General features: G+C 49.5%; 2 protein-coding genes across 4 annotated transcripts in view; one reads left to right on the top strand and one right to left on the bottom strand.

Moving 5' to 3' along the window:
- Positions 1–24,565, bottom strand: part of WNT5B (Wnt family member 5B) — a 71,080-nt gene that overhangs the window by 35,712 nt on the left and 10,803 nt on the right. The window contains exon 1 of one of the 3 annotated variants that reach the window (XM_035345846.1): positions 21,245–21,362. The exons of 1 other annotated variant lie outside the window; for it this stretch is intronic. The gene's annotated coding sequence lies outside the window, so the exon portion shown is untranslated. Of the gene's footprint in view, positions 1–21,240; positions 21,363–24,565 lie in introns of those variants that run through there. One more of the 3 variants, XM_035345839.1, reaches the window with a different exon arrangement.
- Positions 17–3,655, top strand: FBXL14 (F-box and leucine rich repeat protein 14). Its single transcript, XM_035345826.1, has one exon. It carries the CDS (start codon positions 182–184, stop codon positions 1,382–1,384), a length of 1,203 nt encoding a protein of 400 aa, XP_035201717.1. The 5' UTR covers positions 17–181; the 3' UTR covers positions 1,385–3,655.

The following is a 24,565-nucleotide window of genomic DNA, read 5'->3' as shown; positions in this document are numbered from 1 at the left end:
CTCCCGCGGGCCGGGCCGCGCCGCCCGGGCCGGCGATGTGAGGGCGGCGGCGGCGGCGAGGAGGAGGAGGAGGAGGAGAGCGGAGCGCAGCGGAAGGCGGGCGGGCCCCGAGCGGAAGCGGGCCGGGCCCGGCGGCGGAGCGCGGCGCCGGCGGGGGCGGCCGGGCGGGCGCGGGCGGGCGATGGAAACGCACATCTCGTGCCTGTTCCCCGAGCTGCTGGCCATGATCTTCGGGTACCTGGAGGTGCGCGACAAGGGCCGCGCGGCGCAGGTGTGCACGGCCTGGCGGGACGCCGCCTACCACCGCTCCGTGTGGCGGGGCGTGGAGGCCAAGCTGCACCTGCGCCGCGCCAACCCGTCGCTCTTCCCCAGCCTGGCGGCGCGGGGCATCCGGCGGGTGCAGATCCTGTCGCTGCGGCGCAGCCTGAGCTACGTGATCCAGGGCATGGCCGACATCGAGAGCCTCAACCTCAGCGGCTGCTACAACCTCACCGACAACGGGCTGGGCCACGCCTTCGTGGCGGAGATCAGCTCCCTGCGCTCGCTCAACCTGAGCCTCTGCAAGCAGATCACGGACAGCAGCCTGGGCCGCATCGCCCAGTACCTGAAGGGGCTGGAGGTGCTGGAGCTGGGGGGCTGCAGCAACATCACCAACACCGGGCTGCTGCTCATCGCCTGGGGGCTGCAGCGCCTCAAGAGCCTCAACCTGCGTTCCTGCCGGCACCTCTCCGACGTGGGCATCGGGCACCTGGCGGGCATGACGCGCAGCGCGGCCGAGGGCTGCCTGGGCCTGGAGCAGCTCACGCTGCAGGACTGCCAGAAGCTCAGCGACCTCTCGCTCAAGCACCTGGCCCGCGGGCTGGGCCGCCTCCGCCAGCTCAACCTCAGCTTCTGTGGCGGCATCTCGGACGCGGGGCTGCTGCACCTGTCGCACATGAGCAGCCTGCGCAGCCTCAACCTGCGCTCCTGCGACAACATCAGCGACACGGGCATCATGCACCTGGCCATGGGCAGCCTGCGGCTGTCTGGCCTCGACGTCTCCTTCTGTGACAAGGTGGGGGACCAGAGCCTGGCCTACATCGCACAGGGCCTGGACGGCCTGCGCTCCCTCTCCCTCTGCTCCTGCCACATCAGCGACGAGGGCATCAACCGCATGGTGCGACAGATGCACGGGCTCCGCACCCTCAACATCGGCCAGTGCGTCCGCATCACCGACAAGGGCCTGGAGCTCATCGCCGAACACCTCAGCCAGCTCACGGGCATCGATCTCTACGGCTGCACCCGCATCACCAAGCGGGGCTTGGAGCGCATCACCCAGCTGCCCTGCCTCAAGGTGCTCAACCTGGGACTTTGGGAAATGACTGAGAGCGAGAAGGTCAGGTGAGACGAGGGGGGTGCCCCGAGACCTCCGTCTCCTCTGGAGGGACTCACGGACAGACTGACTGACTGCTGCAACGGAGGAGAGAAAGAGAGAGAGGGGCACGCACAGAGCCATGCTACCCACGCACCCTGGCACTGGAGGGAGGAACACGGAGAAAGAGTATATATCCTTGACCCTCCTCTGCTGCCTAATGACCCTTGCTCTGGAGGAGGAGGAAGGGGGGGCAGGAGGAAAGAGAGAGAGCACCTCTCCTTTTTCCAGGTCATGCCTCCAGCTCCACAGTGGGGAAACAGAGCTCCCCCACACCCACCCCCCAGCATCCTCTCCTACAGAAGAGGTAGAAGCCCACACTTATGCACTGGGGCTAGAGACACCCCTCTTTATCCCCACTCCCTGATTCCATCCCCTCGTGCACTAAGGATGGATAAAGATCGAGACCCTTGTTCTGCCATGTATTGAGAATAGCTTATTTTTGGTTTATGTAAAGGAGAGGGGGAATGGAGATGGGAACAAACAACAGCAGAAAAGGCTTCCTAGCTACACTAATGTACCCGGCCACCCAGTCGTCCTGCACTGGGCACAGACACAGCTTTTTTTTTTTTTTTTTTTTTTTTTTTTAAGAAAAAAAGCTAAAATCCCCACAAAAAAAGCAACAACCATTCCACCTCTGTGCTTGCCCCTCCCCCATCAACTGGGAATTGTGACAGAAATACTGCTCCCTAGGTACATTGATTTTTTTTTTTGGTCTGTTTTCAATCTCCAGTTCCATGTTATTCTCTGCTGTGGGTGGATACAGTTTCCCACTACTCCAGTTCTCCACTGCACTGAGAATAGGGATAGCTACAACCTCTCCTTTTGTCAGTATGTTTCCATGTCACCCTGCACTATGGTGAAAGGAGAAGCCTAGGCACTCTGGTCCTTCTCCCCATCTCTCTGTACTGGAGATGAAGATACCATTTCCTCCTACTCCTGTTTCTGTAGGGAGTGGACACAGACACAGACCCCGGTCTCTTAGACCCTCCCGTGTACTGGGGGACACTGAGAGTTACCGAGAGACTCGTCTTCCCTTTCATCATTCTCTCTCTCTTTCTCCCCTCCTTCTTCTTGGCAACAGGGACAGACATATCCAGCTACATATCCATTCCTCTTTTTGGATTGGGGCGAGCGGGTGGAAGGGGTGGCTAGGTGCCCTCAGCCCAGGGGACTTAAGGAAGAATCTCCAGCTTCATTTCTGCTTCATTTGAGATACTGTGACCTGTTTTTATTTTGAAATGCATAAAAAAAATTACTGCTACAAAAACAGCCTCTTACTCTCCCATCTATCCCTTGCTTATATCCTGTAACTGATCCCAGTTTTCCTCATTCATTCTCCTCTTTACAGTATTTGTTTTCTCACATGGTTTTATTTTTAAAGACATTTGAAGTTGCTGTTCTTGTGGATTTTTAAGTACATTTTTTTTCTGCTGAATATATTCTATATATATAAATATATATATGATGTCTGGCTACCTCGTTTTAATTTGTTACTTTTTTTTTTTTCTCCTCAAAAACCCTGGAATTCTTACAGGAAAGAGATTTTGAGACTGAAACATTTTTGTGCCTAGACTGGAATAATGCCCCTTGGGTTTGTTCTTCTTTTTCTCTCCCCCCCCGCCCCCCTTTTTTTTTTTTAATTTTTGTTTGCTTTTAAGCTTACCCTGCTGTGTCCCACCCTCACATTCTGGTTGTGCCTCTCCATCCCTCTTCACTGGGGATCGGGGACCCAAACTGTGCTTCTGCATTTTTTACTCTTCTAGCACAAACATGTAACGTGAGAATCCATGCTGAGGATTGGGCTACTGTTAACGGAAATGTATAAAAGTGCAAGTTGGTTTTAAAAAAATTATATATATAGATATATGCAAATATTTCCCCCTCCCCTCCCAAATCACCTACAAAAGGTCACTATGTGAGGCTTCCTGTTTGTGAGTGGAGAGAGGAGCAGAGCAGGCCTGCAGGCCCCGAGGCTGTAATGTGAAGGGGAGGAGACTGAAGTTCATCTGTCTTATCTCTGTTCTGTCAATAAAATGGAGCTGGTTCTTTAGATTTTTTTTATTATTATTTTAAAGAGGAAGAGTAAGTTTTTTTCTTTTTTTAAGAACAATATCTTGGCTTTTTTTTTTTTTTTCCTTGTGTGTTCAAAATCTCAAATCCTCCACAGTAACAGGCCAGACCACGGAGTTAACGCAAACCCAGAGACCCCTATGGATTAATTGTACTGTTTGTGAATTTGTATAAAAATAACAAAGATCCTCTTAAAACATTTTATATTCTTACAGTAAAAGGTTAAACTGATATTTATATAATAAAAGAGGAAATATGAAGTATGTTTTTGAAAAAAAAAAGCCGTATCTGTGTTGTGTGTGCTTTTTGAAGAGGTATCGACCTGTCTTGGTTTCGGTAAGCGTGCTGTGCAGCTTGTGCAGAGGGCTTGGGGCTGCTCTCAGTTCAATGAGTGACCGCTGAGGGAAAGGAAGTGGAGAGTCTGGTCCCTCCTGTGCAGGATGTTGAGTAACGTCATAATTAAAAGTTTCTAGGGAAGGGTTTTGGTAGGACCAGCGCTGTCTGCAGGAGTGTTCAGCATCTAGAGAGAAGCCGAGTAGGACTGCTTGGGGTGAGCCGTCTGCTCCGTCTGAGGTCAGACAAGCTGCAAGTGCTGAAGTTTGCTGTCAAGCAAATTAAATATTTTGTGGTAGGGGAAACCTGACATTTGGAAGGGGGAACAGAAGAACTAGGTTTGTTAATTCTTTAAAGCTCCAGGAAGATGGCAGAGGTTTTCTGTGCCTAAACTGAGGCCCACCCTCGCCATCCCCTGTGGAAGACCCATCAAATAAAAACGCTTCCCAGCGATGACAATCACCTAAAACTGTGCTCTCCCAAGCGCACGAGAACCTGGGAAATCTGAAATGGCTCGGTTGGTTTCCATTGCCCAAGCAAAGATAAAAGTAAAGAGAAAGTAAGTGGGGATGTTAAAAGAAAAGAAAAAAAAAAAAAAAAAAAAAAAAAAAAAAAAAAACTAAGGTATCCTTTGTACTATACCATAATCTTTCTCTTTAATGTATGACTTTTAACCTGACAGGGTCCCTTTTAGTCTTCCACGATGTGGGTTTTTTATTGTTGTTTGAGATGGAGCTTAAGCGGTGTTTATAGGGCACGAAACAAAGCTTTTCTCCCTCTAAGTCCTGCAGCAGGGCTTTCTCTCCCCCGCTGCCCCCTTCCTTTCTTAAAGGAGGAGTTGGGGTAGACAGAATGCGAAATGGTGGAAGAAGCTGGAGCCATTGTTCAGGAAAGTTAAAAGAGGAGCTGTCCTTGCTTGCTTGTTCAGTCATGCATACTGAATCTTGCCGTGTGAGGGTCCCTATGGAAAGGAGGAGGGTGATTCTTCCCTTCTTTTTAACATTCCTCTCCAGGCCTGGCTGTATTTAAGCTGCTTTCCTCTATGCCGAGGAGGGAGGGGGATGGTCTGAAGTTCCTGTACATTTGCATTTTAAGCACTTCCAGCACTGAGCAGGCCACTTTGTTCCCTCTGCGCTATCCCGCCCGCTCGGGCAGCCCCGGCGCATCGGGTGCTGCTCCAGGTGGGCCGGCCGCCCCACCAGAGGAGGTCCCCTGCGCCTCCAGGGCCGGCCGGGCCTCCATGCCAACCTCCTCGTCCGCCGACACTTTTGGCTGAGGCTGGGCTACACGCACTTCTTTGTCTCCAGCTCTAGCCACCTCTCTCTCCCCTCGTGTGCCGGTGCCTCATTTCAAAGGGGAAAATCATTTCTTTTTAAGGGGGCCACAGCTGCGCACCGTCTCCTCCCCACCCTGAGGAGAAGGGCCGGCACCTAGGCTATCGAGATTTGGGCGTTGGGGGGGTGTTGTTGTTGTGTCGTGTCGTCCCCCCCCCAACTTCCAAGCTTTCTGCTGGGAGTTCATCACAAAAGCTGCATTGTTCGCTGTAGGGAAAGCCACCACAATTGGATCTAATTGAGCCTGACACTATATCCATCTTCCTTTACTTGCAGGGAGGTGTGGGGTCTTTCTTTCCTGCGTTAAGAAAAAAAAGTCTACAGTAACTTCTTGACTGAAAAAAAAAGGGTGTACGAGCACTATAAACAGGAGGAATTCAAGATCAGGTTCCCACTACCTCTGAAATTTAACTGCTAGTAGTCAGCAGTTCTATCGAGGGATGGAGAATGATAGAGCTCTCAAGACAGATCCCCTGTATGGTTTGTTTCTGCTGGAGTCGACTGAAAATGCTGTCTCCTTATTAAGGACCATGTTCACATGGGTTGATATCTGTGTCAGAAATGCCTATAATGTGTGTGCTCTTGAGTTCTGTAATCAGAAATAGGACAGTTTGTTTTTCCTTCCCTAAAAACAAGAAACAACCAAACTTCCTTTCCCCACTTAAAAAAAGAAAAAAAAAAAATGCCCACATGGCTCAGTATGCTATTTAAACAGAAGCCAAGCCTAAGGACACTGCTGAAACCGAAGCCTCCCTGAGGCCCAGCGCTGAGACACCACGGGCTGTTCCCGCAGAAGGAGCAAGTGCTCCTCATGGACTGCCGTGCTCTCGTGCCCGGGAATGACACTTCCTCGGGCACAGATGCAGGCCTTACTGTCTGGCGAGGCCAGAGCTGGAAGAACGCATGTGTTTACTAGTAAAGAGAAGGGTTTCTTAAAATAAATAATCCATTGCCAACAACCATAGACCAATTACCATATGACTCCTCAGGGTAACAAGGAAACTTAATTCTCACTCTCCAGCCACTCTCAAATTTTTGAACATGACTCAGTTGGCAACCAAGGTAGAAAGCCATAAAAAACACTATTTGGAAGCGAGCTGGAAATCTCCCGTCTGTGTCGCCGTGCTCACAGTGCCCTCACACTCCTCAGAGCCCCACCGGAGCAGCAGTGCCTTTGCCCTGCCTGCCCCAGCCCTTCGGCCCCTGCCGCGATGCTGAGCCCAGCGAAAGCGCTGCCAGCGCAGCCAGCCTCGCTGGTTGATGCGGCCGGCCCTGCCCTGGAGCACCTACAGCCATGCAAGCCAGGCACTGAAACAGGGCCAGCCTGCTCCGAGCACCACGGCTCTGGGAAGCAGCCGAGCCACGCTCATGAGGTGGTGGCAGAAAGCAGAGTAGGCACGACATGGAGGGGAGATGGGTACAGGCTGGCGGCAGAGGATGCTGGCTCATGAGCTGCGGCGAAGCGCTGGTGTGCGCGGGGTCCCTGCTTGCTGCAGCAGCTGCGCCCCTGGCCAGAGCCTGTGGCTGGCTCCTCTCCTGTCCATCCTCCAAGGCCGCATGTGGGGAGGGGGAGATGGGGAGGAAAAGGAGGCTCCACCTGGGTCCTACTGCCCTTGGACTAGCATATGGGAGGCCTGCACGTGGAAGATTTATACGTTTTACGCCCTCCCACCCCATGCTACAGTTTCGGCTGAATCCATTCGTTGCGGTGATTCTGGGGTCCTTTGTTTCCCTGTTAATAAATCATGGGGGACCGGGGACAGGTGTAACGCAAACTGCCTGGGGTCTGTGCTAGGACGAGAGGTTGTCTCCATGCAAATATAGCTACTGAACCTGCCCTTGGGCTGTCAGGGAAGAGTTAAACTGAGAGCTGGGTGACTGAGACACCCAAAGTTTTTGGAACCAAAGCTAGAAGCTCACAGAGGCTGCCATTAACAGCTCAAAGGTAAGCGTCCCCTGAGTCTGGCAGCATCGCTACATATGTGCATGGGTTGCTTCCAGCAAAGCAGACTCTTTGTCTTCTCTCTCTTGATCCTCTACCTTAAATCCCAGTATTTCAGCCAGCAGCAATTTAACAGCGCCTTCTGTGGAGAACAGATAATCGATAAACCCAACTGGGTGGCTCTGGCTGTGTTCGAGGACCCCTAAGGACATCAGCGAGGCACCACGCCAGAGCTGCTGGTCGGGTTGCATAATGCTCCCTGCCGCGGCCAGCCAGAAAGGCCGTCCCTCCAAATTCCCCAGCCCTAAACTGCACGAAATAAAGAGCTGGAGAGGGTTTGCTGAGCTCCTATGCCAGAACTTAGATTCCAGCCACGTTTGGCAGTGACACAAGTGCTTCTCCCCCTCTTTAATTAAATCTACCAAATGCATTAGCTAAATGCCAGTCCAACCTGAAACAGCACTGCAAATATTTCAAAAGGTCTGAATCCGATCTGTCCTTGCGATGGAACGATGAATGGAAATGGGATTTTCCTAAAAGACTTCCTCAAATCTTGGGTGTGTTTTGGAAGGGGTGTCAGAAGTTTAATATCAGGGACATGTGCTCCAAGCACGTATTTCCACAAGAGGGTTCCTGAGACATAACCAAGCTCCTGTTCTGCTGTAGAAACTAAGGCGGTCAGATCTAGAAATGGCAATTCCATGTCATTTTCCTCCCTTTGATTCTCGTGTCTCCAGGATTTGAAGATGAAATAACACCCCTGCCCCCTCCAAGCTTAAAAAAAAACAAAACAAAACAAACAAACAAAAAAAACACAAAACAACAAAACCCTATAAATAAAATCTTTCTATCTGAGGTTCAGCCTCATCCTCCCCTTTTCCCCAAGCGCCCAAACTTTACAACCCCCAGGTAACTTAAGCGGTTTGGCAGGCTGGCACCAAAGGCATACAGACAGCACTACGAGGCCACACCGATCGCAGCTATGTAGCCAGCGGCCTCTCTTCTCGTTCAGTGAACTAAAACGCCAAGCACTCAGCAGCAATAAAAACCTGCCATTATCTCCTTTCATGACAGCTACAGTCGCACTCCCGGCGCCCCAGCTTGAGTGAAGCACACGCATCCTTCAGCGCTAGCTATAAATCCCCCCGCCACATGTCAAAGGGAAGTCCCGTAAGGCTGCTCGTGCCACCAGGGAGCTGGCTTCCTCCTCTCCTCCATGCTCGTGGCGGTGTCCGAGACGTGACGCCTGCTGCTCAGGAAAGCCCACTCCGGCAAACCTTCGGCACTTCGCCCACGGCGCCCTACGTGCCACCGATCCCTAGGCGCGGTGGCAGCGATGGCGCCGCTCCCCTGGCAAGCGCCCAGGAAAGCAGATGGGATGAAATGATAATCTAGAAAAGTAAAGGCAGCCCATGCTACAGACATGCTTTCATCTGGAGCTTTGGGACAAGCCCCTCCAGGCCCTAGCCTCTTCTCAGATGCCCTGCCAGGTGGCCACCTCCCCACCTCAGCACAACCCTCCCTGCGCAGCGAGCCCCCTCAGCGCGGGGACACGCCGCGGAGACCCGTGCCTCGGCCACCTGGGGCAGCCAGGCGGCCCTGGGGGGCTGCCCCCACCGAGGCAGCTCTCGGCCGGCTGAGGCAGCAGGGCAGGGCCCCAGCTCGGGGCTCAAGCACGCCGCCGCCTCACGGCCACCCCCCGGCCGCCACCGGCTGCAGGCGCGGCGCCGCCCCGCCAGGCGGCAGCATTGCCCGCCGAGTGCCGCCCTCCTCGGCCCGCGGCCCGCCCGGCCGCCCCTCGGCTCGTGGCCCCGCAGCTCCCCGCGCCTCGCAGCTCAGTTAATTAACTAACTAACTAACTAGCACACGCTGGCGAAGCCGCTCCCCAGCGCGGGTGGGGTGCCAAGCGTGTGGTCACACACAAAGCCCGTGTGTGACCATGGCAGGCTGAGGGTGTTGGGGACGCGTTGTCCCCTCAGAGGGGACGCGTGTCACCTGGGAGCCACCTGCGGCTCCCAAGGGGCTGAGGGTGCCCGCTGGACAGCCCGGTAGCCGCGTGGGCATGAACTGCTGTGGGTGAGATGGCTGCCATCAGGGTGCCAGTCTGCCACGAGGCGGAGTTTGTCAGTGTTGTCACCAACCCTTGACTTCCCTGCGGTTTATTCCAGCGAGAGCTGCGGCGTGCGCCTCCAGCAGCCGAGGCTGCTGTGGGTTTACACCTTAAACCAAACGGGAAGCCACAGGTTGTGTAGAGACAGCCGCCAGATCACTACCAGCACACCTTGCCCCTGTATGAGTCCTGTGTGATCGCTACCAGCACACCTTGCCCCTGTATGAATCCTGTGTGTCCGGTCCTGGGTTGGCTGCTGCTGGAAAAAAAAAAAAAAAAAAAAAAAAAAAGATTTCCACAGCAAAAGCCCCACCTGGTTCAGAAACAGCACCACCTCACCTCATCCCAGCCACGCCACAGCCAAGCTGGAGGCTCTGCCACAGCACAAGCCGCCAGCGAGCCTCCCCAGTGGCCCCCGGTCTAGGAGCACTGTCTGAAGCACCATCCAGGACAGTCTGCGTCTCTTGACCTTCATAGCTTCACTCTAAGAAAATTATGATTATTTTTATAAAGTGTGCAAGTGTGGGAAGACTAAAAGATTAGGATCAAAATAATGGTTGGATTATTTTAGTTCAGTGCAGGGCTTGGTTATGTTGTTGGCAGTTGCTCAGTGGCTTACCTCCCTAGTGATTAAAGTATCAAGGGCCGCATGCACATGACCTTTTTAGCACCTAAACTGCGATAGTTTTGTTTCTTTTTTCCCGTCCCACTTCTAACACTGCTGCTACAGATAGAGGTATGGTGTCTTCTGCAGAAACAGCTGTAGCCAACAATTTACTGGAATTAGGAATTAGCTTCTGTATGAACGTAGGTTGTAGAAGAGCTCCCAGCAACAGCAACTACTCCAACGAAACATCCCTCTCTTCAGATCCTCCAGCCATTGCAGCTTTTATTTCAGGCAACAGCTCGGCTCACAAAACAAAGAGAGCTGACAAGAAGCGGTGCCTTGACAGTCCTGAAGGCAGACGTCTAGTCACAACAACAGGTACAGCTCAGATTGCAGCGGTACCAGCTGCTCTATCTACATCTTCACCACAACTGTCTCTGCAGTGACTCAGAGGGACCACCCATGCGGATCAAAGGCGCAGGCAGGACATGGTCCTTAAGGCTGCAAATGGTATTGCCCATCACGATTTTCCATCCCTAGGGGCACCTGTCCATTAGCACACTTGCACAGACCACACCAAAGACCGATCAAATGGCAGCAGGTTTTGGTTTAGAGACCTAGACCACACTGTGCGAGAACTCGTGTTTGGGCTGTTGGCTCCCTTCCCCTCGTCTCCGTCCATTTGGATGCGGCGTGCGGGGATGACATCTCCCTCACACACCTGCCAGGAGCTCAGACAGACAGGGGAGGCTGCATGTGAGCGGCTGGGTGTAACTTCCACCCTGTCCCTAGTGCCAAAAACAAGCATGTTAAAGCTAATCTACCTCTGTCTCAGCTCAACTGCTTTTCTGTGACTAAGCCCCTTATAATGGTTTTACTAAAATCCCCTTTTGATGGAAAAAATCCCAGCTGGAAGTTTCGGGCAGCGGCACAATGTGCAAGTCTGCGTGTCCCTTTCCCCAGCTTCACAAAAGCCTCTAATCGAGTGGAAAATTTGCTGGAGGCCAGAGGTTTAGGCCTGCAATTATTTTTTAAGGGATTATCATGAGAGAATGGGGGGACTTACGACCCTCCCTCTCTTTGTGTTTTGGTCTGTGCCGCTTTCAGACAGACTCAGCCAGAAACCAAACCACTGCAGCTGGATCCAGAGAAACCATCACCACTCATCTCAGCAGCAAGCCTCCTCCCAGTCCTACAGCGGACCCCAGGCTCAGAGCCCTACTCCCACACTGTGCACCTAACTGAAATTCTTTCTCACAGAAGCAACGCTGCACACTAAAAGTTTGTTGTTATTTTTTTAATAACAGCTCAAGAAAAAGCAACCAATCCCAGTCCTGTGAGCCTTGCTGAATTGGAAAAAATAAATAACTAAAAACCAAAGAGCAGGCAGTGATATGGTCCTCCAAACAGGCGGTAAAGGCTAGGCTTTGGCTCTGCAAACCCATTATGCTGGAGGTCTTGCACAAGTTACTTACGACAAGTTCCAAAAATGACTTGGCACTGAAGGTGCGTGCACTGCAACACCCAGCTTTCCAGAGCCTTGCTCCAAGGGTGGGACCCAGGGTTAGGGTCCTTGGTGCTTTCACAGCTGACACACAAGTCAGACACTTCAGAGGCTCCAAAACAACTTCTTGCTGGGCACGGAGCCACTTGTCAGCACACTCAGCGTGGGGCAGCCAGAGGAGAAGTGCTGCCGGCTCTCCTGCCTGAGGAGCAATGTACCTTCCCAGTAGCTCTGAGCAAGTGCCTTCGCTCACACGCGATCTAAACCCATGCAGTTAGGTGCTTCTCCTCTACTGTCAAATTGCTGCACTCACACCTGTGTACAAAGAAACAAAACAAACCCGGAGGAAGCAGTGGCGTGCCCTGCTTTTAAACAATAGCCTAAGGAAGCAGGAGACCTGCTTTAATTCCTTCCTCCATCTGTGGCACTCCACCTCCCAGAGAAGGTTCTAAGCATTGGCCCTCAGGCGAGGGCCAGGAGAAAGGGCCACTCTTTATCTTTCCCCTCTAAGCCACGTTGTGGTACAGATGGTCATCTGGGATTCGTGGCAAGAAGAAGAGTACACAAGGAAAGGAATGGTTGCAGACCACAAGCATTTACTCTCAGAGTCTGTCCTTGTGGAAACCTTTCTGCGTGTTGTGTAAGGCAGCTGCTGAGTGAAACAGAAGCAGGTTCTGATCCGTGAGCCTTCCAACCCTTTGGCTGGTACATAAGATGTTTCAGAAGAAAGCTGCAGCCACCACCGTCTTGGATCTTATCGTGTCCACGTGTGCTAGGTGTGCTCTGAAAATGCCTGGGGAGGCTGAGGGGCCAGGGTGTTCTCCTCCTGGATCATGATCAGACCCAAGCAGTTTCGGGCAGACACGTAAGTACAACACTCTCAGCACCCGAGGGGCGTTATAATAAAAAACAGACAGACAAACAAACACAGAGGAAAAGGCAAATGAGGCATTTGTGGAATTTACATGCCCCCAGGAGCTAGGTGGTGCCTAAGCTGGGGATTTTGATTTTGCAATTTTGAATACTGCCTAAATGTCATTTGTTTTGCCTTTTTATTTTTTATTTTTTCCTTGGATCAGGTCTCTCACCTCTCTCTCGTTCTCTCTATCCACACAGATACTGGTTTTGTGAAGGGTTTCAAGATGGTAAGATAAAGAGGCTAATGGCCTAGCATTTTCAAAACTGCTCATTAAGGCCGATGTGCTTCAAGATACTCTGTATGTGTCTAACTTTCAGAAGACAGATGGGTCCACTCTCCAAAACAGCTTGACAGCTTCAGCACCCACAGATAAGAAATCCAGAATCACCCATAGCTACTAGTACAGTATGTGACCTGTATGATTCACTAGGGTTACTAGAAAAGTAAGGTCAGGTGAGGAGTCAGCTCTGGTTCCTTCTTTCTTACCCCAATGAATTGAACGCCAGGCATAATGCCACAAGACAGCCATCTTCTACTGCTCCCTAAATGTGAATCTTTCACCCAGCCCACTGCTCTAAGTGCCACAGGCAAGCATCCCTCCTGGAGTTCCCAGTCTATTTATACACAGCCCGTTGCCCACGGATAACCTTGAAAAGCCCTCCTTACAGTGTCACTGAAACACAGGGGACTTCCAGAGATCACTGTCCAACATCCTGTGTGGAGGCAGGATCAAGTATACTTGGATCATTCCTAACAAAGTTTATCTCACCTGTTCCTAAAACTCTGCTGTTGAGGCACAGCCTGCAGCCCCCTACCTAACTACTTCCAGTTTTCTTCTAATAATTCTTCTCCAAACCCATCTTAAGCCTTTAATTTTTCCTGCAAATTAAGCTCTATTTATTTTTAAGTGCTTTCCACAACTGACAACAGAAAATACTTTACTGCTCTTCTGTTTAGGAAGACCTAAAACCAACCTCTTATGGTCTTTCACACTACTCCCTTCTCTTCTCAGCTGTCTGCTGATGCACTTCCAATGCAACATGCTTCACCTCTGTGCTGGGTTTACCTTGCGAAGAGCCTAATAAGGGTGTTAGATCACACAGGTAAATTTTTAGATATATGATAAATGTGTCTGGAAATTATTGCAGTCTTCCCAAATGTTTGTGGCCTGCAAGAGTTGAATCCAGAATCCCAACAATGCCAAGTGACTTCCTCACAGGGATGTTGCCAAGATTTCATGTATTACAATATTATTATATAAAGATGTTACAGAGACAGAATTTGCCATTGCAAATTGTTAAATATTCCTACTACACGTCGGTAACGCAGTATTCCCCTCCAACACAGCATACCCACTACCTTCTCTTACAGGTTCCTGCAAGCCTTGCTCCTTTATCTTTCTTTTTGGTGACCTATCATACTGCAGCCCCACTAATCTGCAATGGAATCACAGGAATCACCACAGACAGTATTAGTGGCCCCTGGGCAGGGGACAGAAGTGGTTAAAAGATGGATGCACATGTGCTGCTTGCACTATCACCACTATTTTCAAGACACAACTGAGTCTCCAGTCTGACTGCTAGTGCAGCAGGACAGAAGTACTGGGCTACCATGCAGTACAAGTGTCATTGCTCACCCAGGAACGTAAAACTGCATGGCTTGAACTGCACATTGCCCTCACACGTAGCTATGCGGTGCACTAGGCATCAGCACCTGTGGAGTGAGGTAAGTGCAGTGGCTTATGGCTGGAATTTTTAAAAGTCTAAGTGTTCATACATGCTGGAGTGCCACGGGAGCTTCTGTTGATTTGCACCTCTGAGGAAAAGTAAGAGTGTAGATTCTGCTCCAAGCTCACTGCCTGACTGCAGGGAAGTCCTGACACCCGTCTGCACCTCAGCTGCTTCGTGTATAGATTGAGAGTACTATCACATATCTATGAGAACTGAAAAGCTAATCAATGGAAGTTCAAAAAAAAAAAAAAGAAAAGAAATACTTCAGACCTCTGCAAGGAAGCTAGAGACAACTCAGATATAATCACCGATATCCCCATGCCCAGGGCACAACTTCAGAAAGTTGTCAGAACCTCCCAACAAACCTGGAGGAGGTCCTGGGACATGTTCATTTCTGTTCCCCTTCCACACCATTTCCCTGAAGAATGGTCCTTGTAGAAATAAGTATTTCAAAACACAGCTTGAGTGCTGTAACTACAGACAAATTGTGTCAGACGGGGCTTCTGTGTTGAAAGAACTGTCTATATATTCAGCTGCGTATTGTTACAAACATTTGAAGAAGCTGCTTTACCCAAAAAGGAAGGACAAGTTCTTATTATTATGAAAGCTGGGGGGCTTCCAGCGTTGCTAGTATGCCAGCAAGCGATCCAGAGCCAGAACAGATAATCATGGTAGAAATGATAGGAAAATCTCCAGGCATCTGAGGACCACCTACGCAACATCTGCAAATGTCTCACAAACCAGGTGTTACTCCCTGGAGCACATAATTCGGGCATGCACTCAGTGTGCCGCTCCTACCACCTCCTGCCTCAGACGGGATGTCGCTCCCACCAGAACAATGTCACGCACTGCCTACAGCTACGTGCAAACCGAGGGGTGCTAACCCCAGCTCAGAGAAATCTGCCATTTACACAAGAATATGTTGTGTCAGTATGGAACTAGCCCGCAGCTGGGAATCAGCAGGAACATATTTGAGGTATAACACTCGCAGAGAAGGAACAGAAAGCTGCGCTGCCCACAACTGCCCAAAAGTGCAGTTTAAGTCAAAGACCTAAAGGAAAGCACGCAGCAGCGAGGGATCAGCCTCCACAAGAGGCACAGATTTATACTCCAGAAAACAGGCTGCAAAATACTAAATGCAAACAGGAATTTATCCCAGCAGCAAGCTTCACACTGCGTACAGACACGCTTTCTTTGCGAAGGCAAACACGTCTCCACGCATCCACCATCCACTGCAGCCCTGTGGATCCCACCATGCTTCACGCATGGGAGCATTTCTCTCCTCCATGCACCAGCTGTTCTCAGGAGCCAAGGCTGAAATCCAGGCAATAGTTCCCCACTCTTGTTAAAAAGAAAACAAGAAAAAACAAAACCCAATTCCTACTGTGTAGCCTGCTTCCACCACAGAATGAAAAAAGGTGCTTACTTTTCTTCAGGAAGAGATTACATTTCTTGTATCAGATTGAAGGTGGTTGTGAAATGGGCTTCAGCACATGGATGTAGTTCTACGGGATTTTTGTTTTAATAAATAAGCATAATTCTGGGGGAAACCTCTGTCAATACAGACTCTATGGAAAATATTGCTCCTGTAGACAGAAGAGAACAGTTCTGTTTGTGTATTCAGGCACTGTATACATGAAGATATTTTAGAGGCCTCTATACTTAGCCATTGTGGTTTTCATCTTTCCCAGGCCAGAGGTAGCTGTGTAAGCATATAGTCAGCATTGGCTAAACAAGTACTTTTAAAACCATACTATTATTACCAAGTTGTTAGAGAGGGCTTTTTTTTTTTTTTTTTTTTAATGATTTCATCTTGAATTTCAGATCTTACCAAAAAAAGGGGGAGGGGGGACGACACCAACACCCTTCTAGTCTTTAAGTCGAGCTGTGCTTTTTTTCAGCATCTCATTCCATTTAACTGCAGCCAGACCACTTCAGGTCACGAGCTCATCTGATCTCACCAGGACGGCAGTGCTGGCTCTCGCCGATACTCCCAGGAAAACCCAGGGTCCCTCAGGAAGCGATGCGGGTGACTTAGTCAGTGTAACTCTTTCCTCTGAGTCAACACTGCCCCAGTGTTTCAGCATAATGCCAGAGAGCGCTGACCTGCTCGGCGTGTTGTCTTTTAGAGGAAATAAATGGGTGCCTGACCACACTTGCGGTTATTAAAGACAACATGTCACTTTACACAAACATTGGCATTTGGCTACGTGACCGCTCCTATGTGCATAATTGCATTTCTGCCTCCCTCCACTTTCTGTCCCAAATTGTTTCAATGGCTGCTGTGTTTCACTCAGACCCAAAGGCACTTCAGCGGTTGTAGAAGCAGTTCCAACAGAGCACAGAACTAAGAACCTGAAATTTTATTGCAGACCCCACCTTTGGTTGGCCACATAACCTTGAACACATCCCTTCTTACCTTGCCCTTCTACCTTGGTTTCTCCACTTATAAAACAGGCATCAGGAGAAGAATCTCTTCTGCAAAGCGTTTTGAGAGTTACTGGCGGAAAACTCCATATCAAAGAGATTAAGGATGAATTATGCAAGATGGTACTGTTAATTAGGTATGTTTATTAAATATTCTGGGATTTTTTTCCAGTAGAAAAGGCATTAGGGAAAATAAGAGATTTCTAAAGACAGCAGTGAAGTTTTCTGCATTTGATATAATTGTGACCTATGATCTTTGTATAATGCAAGAGTGTGCTGGATTACAGACCAGACTGGTATTACACCCTTTGATGTACAGGCCTTCAGGGATGCCTGTGCTACAAGGCAAGTAAGTACTCTAAAGGTGCTGAGCATTAGCAGCATTTTTGTCCACAGGCAACTCAGCTGCCTATAATTACCCAAAGAAAAATTCCTCCTCTTCTTCCCTAATCCCAGTGCCCCGATCACATACTACATTTGCTCTATGGACTAAATTTCAGAGCCATGTGACATTTACAACACACAGTCCTAAAAGCACATGAAAAATACACCTGGTTTGGGGATTTGGCACAAACTCAGCCCAGGTTCACTGAAAGGTTTGTGACCCTTCTGAGCACAGCTGGGACCAAGTTACAGTTTTGCATAGTACTTTTGTGGCTTGAACAGCAAGATCTGATCAAACTTGGAAGCTTTGACTGAGATGCACTTGGAGGGTTTGAGTTCAGTTCAGGCATAAACGTGGTTCAAAAACTCAGGGGCTGCAGACTGCACTGCTGAATGGAGAGCAGATGGAGTATCTGCAATCACCGGCATTTCAAAAAGGGTCAGCCAGATGCTGGAGACAGGGACTCCATAGTAGACCTGACCTCTACCAACAGTGGAACAGCCACAAGCATGCCACTACCCTAGTCCAAACCGGGATTCACTTCCGAAGCAAGCCCTCCATCATTCCCACTACCCATGCATTGATCTGCAACTTGAAGCAGCCTTCGAGCTGGATTCCCTTCGGATCAAACAGAATCAGCACACGTGCTCAAGGAGGACACCTCACACACCTCCACCATGCCCATGGGACCAGAAGGAAGCCAGCCCAAAACAGGAGCCCCTCACCTCACTGTGCTGCTGTGCAGGTGCCAGGTCTTTGGCACCAAGCATTTCACTCCGCAGCCCTGCTCCCACTCCCAGTCAACCTGATGGCCTGGAGGCGCCCACCCAGAACTGGGGCTCAGATGCAGGAGAATCAGTGTGCGGAGGTACCCGACTGCTCAGACTGTTTATCAGCACCCTCTGCTGGATATTACAAAGCTTCCTTCCCTCCAGGCCAGCAATGCCAGCAGGCTACTTTGGCTAAACCAGCAGAAGGTTGGGGCATGGAAGCAGGAGCCTACCCTGAGTGTCCCCCTGTACACAGTGCCCTGTGCAGCAGCACTGCGGGGACTGCTCTGCACCGGTGTATCTGCAGCAGGATAAGTCACTGTGCATCAGACACAGAGCCCAAAGACATAACAACAAAACGGGAAACCTGGGGAGAGCTTTCTCTACATGATTAAGTTGCTTACAGCTCGTTTCCTTCTGAATGAAACAGCTTGCTGACAAAAGGTGCTGATGTAACACCTGAAATGCATCATCCCCCAAGAGGAGGGGAATGTACAGGCTCTGCTGTCATCAAGTTTTCTGCTGCGCCTCAGACCTGCAGAGGTCACCTATCCCCTGCAGCACTGGGATGGATGACGGGCAAAGAGGTAGTGGAGCCAAGAGAGTTGGTGGTTTGGCATGGTGGATAATTATCATCTCAAATCTATGGTCTGGGAAAACAACATCCTCATGTGCTGCATATCAGCCTTCAGGTGATTAGAAACTCATGGTCGCCTCTGATTCCAGCCACATGTATAGTGACCGTTTGATGCAGAGATGCTTGGGAATGCAAGGCTCTGAACTAGCGACCACTGCCAGACAAAGGAAGGTATGACACATGATGGGGCCAGTTAAACCAACTGCAGCTGGAAGGCTGTCCAGGAACAGGAGGCCTGATACCTTCTGAAACAGCTAGAGTAAAATTCATAAACTGTAAGAGTTTTATCCATATAAATGTCTAATCCTTTCTGAATTCTACTAAATTATTGCTCTCAATTATTTATGTGCTGCAAGAAAAAAGTAAGTTTCACCTATGTCAGATGTTTTGTTTCAATTGAAAACCTTGTACTACGTACAAGTACACACAGGAATGCCTGGTTTACTTCTCCGTACTTCTAAGTTTATATACCTCTGTCACGTTGCTCTTTATTACCCTTCACTCTAACTACAGATGCATAATCTTTTCAGTCTCTCCACAGCTCTAAGCATTTTCATCACCTTTTTCTGCTAAATATTTGTAGCAGAGTGACCGGAAACAAACATATGATATTTTAAAACCAAAGGCCAGGCCAGCAGAGAATCACACGTCTTGCACCCACAGCCAGCCAGCACATCCCCATGCTTAGCAGCCTTCTAGTCACCTGGAGCCAGGGGAGCGATGGAGGAAGCGCCACCTATTACATCAGACCCTTTCACACTGCAAAATTCACGACTGCTAGAGAGGTTCTGTACTTCAGCCCCATGCCAGCCAATGTCAGCTGTGGTAATGCAAACGAAAAGGCATTAAACCCCGTTCCCCGCTAGAGAACAAAGTCTCCCACTCATTCCTTCAAAGAAGTTAAAGGTACTCATTTCTGAGGGACTTGCGGGGTGGGCAGATATGTTCAAGGCAGTTCTCCAAAGATAGCTCAGAAATAACCTGGGAGGATCCCAGATGAAGGCTGGGTGTCTTCTTACATCTGTCTGGTTTGGGAGATGGAGTGTAAACAGTGGCACATTAGCTTAGATTAATTACAGACTGCCGGTATTTTCCTTTCATGTAGTGAACTCTGGGAACATAACACCGCTGATAATTAAATAGCGCCTTCCATCAAAAGGCTCCAAACCACCCAGCAAACCAGTCAAGCCGTTAAGGTAGGACTGCTGGAGCAGGACACAGCAGTGGCTTAGCAGGGCACACAAACGCAGCACACCAGTTCAGGAAACAAACAAACAAAAAAATTCGACTGAAACTACAGAAGGAATTATTATATGTTTTGCATTACGTGCTCCACAGCAAGATCTGGGCAAGATTAGCAGGAGTGCCAGGAGACCTTCATTGGTCACACACAGTTTCATATCCCCTAAATAAGACTTTGTCCCATGACACAACACCCACTTTTTTCCATTTTCCTGGAACACTAGTTCAGTACTGATGAGGGAAATATAAAATATCTCCTGCTCGGCCTTCTGCAGCTATAGGGTTTCTTTGCAGATTTAGTACACAAAATATGAGCAAAGCCCTGTTTTAGTTAGAGATGACAGCCCTCAGGTAAGTACGGGTGAGAAAATACAGAACAGGAGGTAGGTGACAACTGAGAAGAGCTCATAGCAGTGGGGTTAACCATCTGTCTTATCTCATTCCCTCCTTCCCCACACAAGCACTGCCTGTTGGTTATGTGGGACTCCACACTGGGGTCACCACCACAGCCTGCCAGCGTGGTGTAGGTACGGGGAGGTGGATGACCAAACCTGCACCCTTCCCATGTGCCACATCTCAGCTGGGTTACCACCTCCCCTCTCCCTGTTCACTTCCTCCTCTGTCCCTGCTCTTTCCAGCCCAAGACTGCTTTTTCTGCCTTCACCTCCCCCCTCCTCATTCCCTGGCACTAAATGTCTACTAACTGAGGAGAAGCTCATGGTTGCTCCCACTGGCACAGCTGAATGAATTGCTGCTTTAAAGCCAGACCGCTCCCAAAAACTGCAACCCCGACTTGTCAGATGTTCTTTCAAAGGCATGGAAACACGAGAGCCATGCAGAAGGCAAAGGGAGAGCCAGGCTGCCAGCATCTACCCTGCTGTTTTACATTCACACTCACAATGGGCAGTGAAACTGGCAGAGAGGAGCAGATGTGAGTTTCTCCTGCCCACCACATCCTCTGGCACACTGGGACCCTGCAGTTTGGGAATTCTAAATCTCCAGATTGGCTGCCCTTCGTGGGATGTTTCTTGCCCCTGTGGCAGCACTGATGTGCAAAAGCACCAACCAAAACCCTTCAGTGCTCCAAGAGCCACCCTCAGTCGCTCCTGCCAGAGCATCAGCAGATTTTCTGTCAGGACACAACGCCCTGCCCTCGGAGCACGGCGTTATCTCTCACCCTGCCCTCCACACGGGCATGCCAGCGGATTCCGCCGATGCTGCCGTCCACAGCCAGGATTCAGGGCAGAGCCGTGGCTGCCTCTTCACAAACCAGACACCGAGGCCTCGGCCTGCCCACTGCTGCTAGATAGTGGGCGCACACAGCCAGTTGTCGTCCTGAAGGGTTACGAGGGTAGGGAGAGGGGCTTAAGGGGGAAAGAGAGAAGGGAGCAAGCTTCATACATGAGCAGTGCTTATTTTTGAAAGGTTAATTACACGTTATTATGGCTTAGTTAACAACCTGAGGTGGACTAGAGAGACGCAGACACCATCCAACCAGTACCTCCTCACCAAATAAACACACCTTTCTGACACGCTGCGCAGACAGGCTTACTTTCCACATAACCCTTAAACAAGAACCATGAGAATTCAGCCCACATCACAGCCCACAGCGCAGCAGGTGGAGCACACGGCCACGGGACGGCTTCTTGTGACTTCTGCCTGCCTCCACCAGGAAGCCTGCTTCCCCAAGCCCTGCCATCCTCCAGATACAGCAAGGCCTCAGAAGCCATACAGATTTGAACAAAGCCCAGGAGATCCGAAGAGATGTAAAGCTGTCAGATATCTACCATAATATCTGCTAGGACTGTTCACTTACCTACCCCTTTCCTAGGGAGTGTTGGGCAGCCAGGAAAGCAGGACAGACACAGAACCAACACCAAAACCTGAAGAAAAGTATTCCTCAACTGTTCTCCCAGCACTCTGTTGCAGAGAGGATAAACTACAGCTGAGCAGGCTCGGGTGGTAGTGGTAATCCTCTTCCCTCCCTGCTGCTCACAGCCATTAGTGCGAGGTGAGGCCCATGAAGGAAAAGAGGCACTCCATCTTAGCAGAAGTCACAGAGACAGATATAAACCCCAGAAATCCCAGCCCGCATCTTCACAACTGAATCCTCCCAGAGAAATCAGGAAGATTGGCATAAAACGCATATCAGGGAGCTGAGGGATCCCTTGCTGCAGGTCAGGACCCTGGCATGCTTGGTGCCCTTACATAGGTAGAACTGAATGGCCTTCGGCTTCAAAGCACAGCTCACGCTGTAGGAATGTCCAGAGGCCCCAGTGTGCCAGACACTACAAAGCACAAGACAGGAGTTACTTCATCATCATCCTGCTGGATAAATATAAAACGTTATACTGAATGGTCTACTTATCTCCTATTTTAGTAAGACAGCCGTATACAGACACTGACGTTCCTCTCATAACAGCATAGGCAAGAGAGAGAAAAATACATACGTCAGCCAGAGATTGATTGCCATGTGTTAGACATGCAGGCAGGAGCTCCTGGCTAGCTCTGGACAGACAGTGAGGGTTTACACCTTCCTATTTGCCTGGGAAAGTCCCCAAGAGTCCCCAGCAGATTTGTGTCATCAATGCTACATTTGCCTTGCAGAGGGCAAATGCACCAAAGCCAGCTCGGGTGCTGCACCTGCACCTTGGTTTTTCCACGCTTCCAGAGCGTGGAAGAAAGACAAGCCAAAAGTCAGAACTAGAAATTGCAAATCTGAACCCTCTTCAGATGCCAAGTTGCATCTGTTCATCATGTATTTTCTTGGAGGTATGCATTTCTGACCCAACATCATCAAAAGCTCAGGACTGCAGTTATTGGTGTGCTGCCAGAGCTGGAGTCCTTCCTGATATATTTAGAGCATTCAGCATTACACCAACTCCTCTATTCAATAAACTATGATATTTGAGCTATGATTTTTTTGTTTGTTTTAATGTGACCTGCCCGAAGAAGCTCTTGGATCTTAAATCTGGTTGCTGAACAAGAAAAATATGGTTGCTCCACTGTTATTTTGTTTCTGCAATTAGCTTGTTTTTTATTTAGAGAGCTGGTTCTGCATCTGAAATCATCCATTTCAAGGACAAGCTCCTGATCGAGACTAAAATTCTGGATGAGACAACTGACCAATGCATCTGGCCCAAGGCTGAAAATAAAAGCTGGCTTCCCACCTTAGTTTCCAAGTAAACTCCACCAAATGACGCAGTGCCCCATACTGCATTTCACAGGCAGCGTGGATATATTTAGCATGGGATGCCCCTCCCAAAGCACAGCTTGGGGCACAACTGGCAGAGCAGAACCCAAGCAGGAAGAAAGGAAAATGAACCACACAAGCCATCCTCTGCACTTGGTAGCGTGACTTTTGTTTATTTGCTTTGCTAAAACAAAACAAAATAAAACAACTTTGGAAGATGAGTTTTATTTTCAGGTCAGGCAGCAAAACCAAGAAATGTAATTTGGCCCTGGAAATTAGCAGTTGAATTTATTTGTGCGGTTGAACGTTCTTTGTGTTTCCCACAAGAAGAGAGAACACAGGGGACAAGACCACCATCTACATTTGCTTCTCAAGCTTGCTGCAAGAGAAAAGGGAGTAAGGACCACATGAGCATCACAGAAGCAGTATGCTGGGACTCTCCTTTCATAGGTGTGAAACCAAGGGACAATTAGCCACTTTAACAGCGATATTTAGGTGCCTGAAGAAGCACACTGGTTGCTTTGGAATCTACAGAAGTGCCTGAGGAAGACAGATTTCAGTGGTGTATAGCCAGCTAACTTGCAAGTGACTTTGCATTTGAGCAGACACCTCCCTGGAGAGATGCTTCTGGGGGTGACCACAGGGCTCTGGTGGTCTCTCCTGTGGTCACAAAGACAGCTTAGCTCTAGGAAGCCCACATTTGCCCTAAGGACCCCGAGATGTGATCTCCTCAGGCAAATCAGATAGCCAATGAAACACATGAAGATGGTCAGAGGGATAAAAGGCAGTGGCTGCTCGTAAGCATCCACCAACCACTAGGATTTGACAACAGCACGTTATATATGGTGACCCCCCCTCCTGCCCTATGAGTTGTAGGGATGGCTCTTTGCCCCCTCAAGAAGGGCTCCCAGCTGCAGTGCAGTAGCCCATGGTGTTTTCTTGACTTCCACGCTGGTAAATCTCTTGGCCTCAAACTACAAAATCAGACACCAAAGCTTTAGTTGTAAAGGACTTTCTTTTCCAATCAGGTCAATGATCTATTATTATATATTAGAAATTAAACAAGAAATCCGGCCAAAATTTCACCCCAAGTTTGCGTGAACAGGAGAACCCAGTCAAGACCCTTATCCTGCAGCTTTCCCTGACATGGATGGTTTTTCTGTAAACCTCTGGGAACCTTTTTTGTTTAAAGAAGGACTTTCAGTTCAGGGTTGGACTACTTTCAGTTCAGGGTTGGACTAAGCAGAGTGCGATTCATTAGGGAGACCTCAGTGGAAAACACGAAACAATTTCTTGTATTTTCTTCTACCCCAGATGGGAGGTGGATAGGGCCAGGGAACCTTCATGGCCATGAAAAGTCTTAAATGTCTGAATGACACCACAAGCACAAAGACAAAAAGATTTTTCAGAGTTGAACTGCTTCATCCTCTCCTGTGACACCTTAAGAAGTTGAGTGGAGTAGCTGTCTCCTAGATTTCCCAATCTTTCTTTCCTTTACCCTAAACAGTGCTCTCTCGGGGCCTTCCTTCAGTCAGCAATGGCTGAACATAGCTTTTTGCTCCTAGGACATGTTATCTCTGCCCCAGGCCAGCCTGCAAAGAAAGAAGACTATTATTTAAAGAGGTGCAGAGAGGAATTGGGATGTGATCTTAATCACTGACCCTTGGGTATCCTAGAGCAAAGGACCACAATATGCTGAGACATGAATAACTCTCCTCTGGCAGGGAAAGTTGGGCACTCGCACTATACATGACAACGATCCAAGAGTTAACCAGGTTTAGAAATCCTTCCACATCGGTGTCCTGTTTCACAGTCATGCAACCGAAGAGAGGAATAGTAGTTTGAAACACACAACTTGAAACTTCTTTTTCTTCTCAGATTTTTAAGAAGCAGTACAAGTTTTTTTCCTCTAATTTGAGATAAACAATTGCTTATGAGAACTCTTGCA

The sequence above is a fragment of the Oxyura jamaicensis genome, chromosome 1 (genome assembly GCF_011077185.1).
Source record: "Oxyura jamaicensis isolate SHBP4307 breed ruddy duck chromosome 1, BPBGC_Ojam_1.0, whole genome shotgun sequence".
Lineage (NCBI taxonomy): Eukaryota > Metazoa > Chordata > Aves > Anseriformes > Anatidae > Oxyura > Oxyura jamaicensis.
This window is presented reverse-complemented; position numbering and strand designations above follow the sequence as displayed.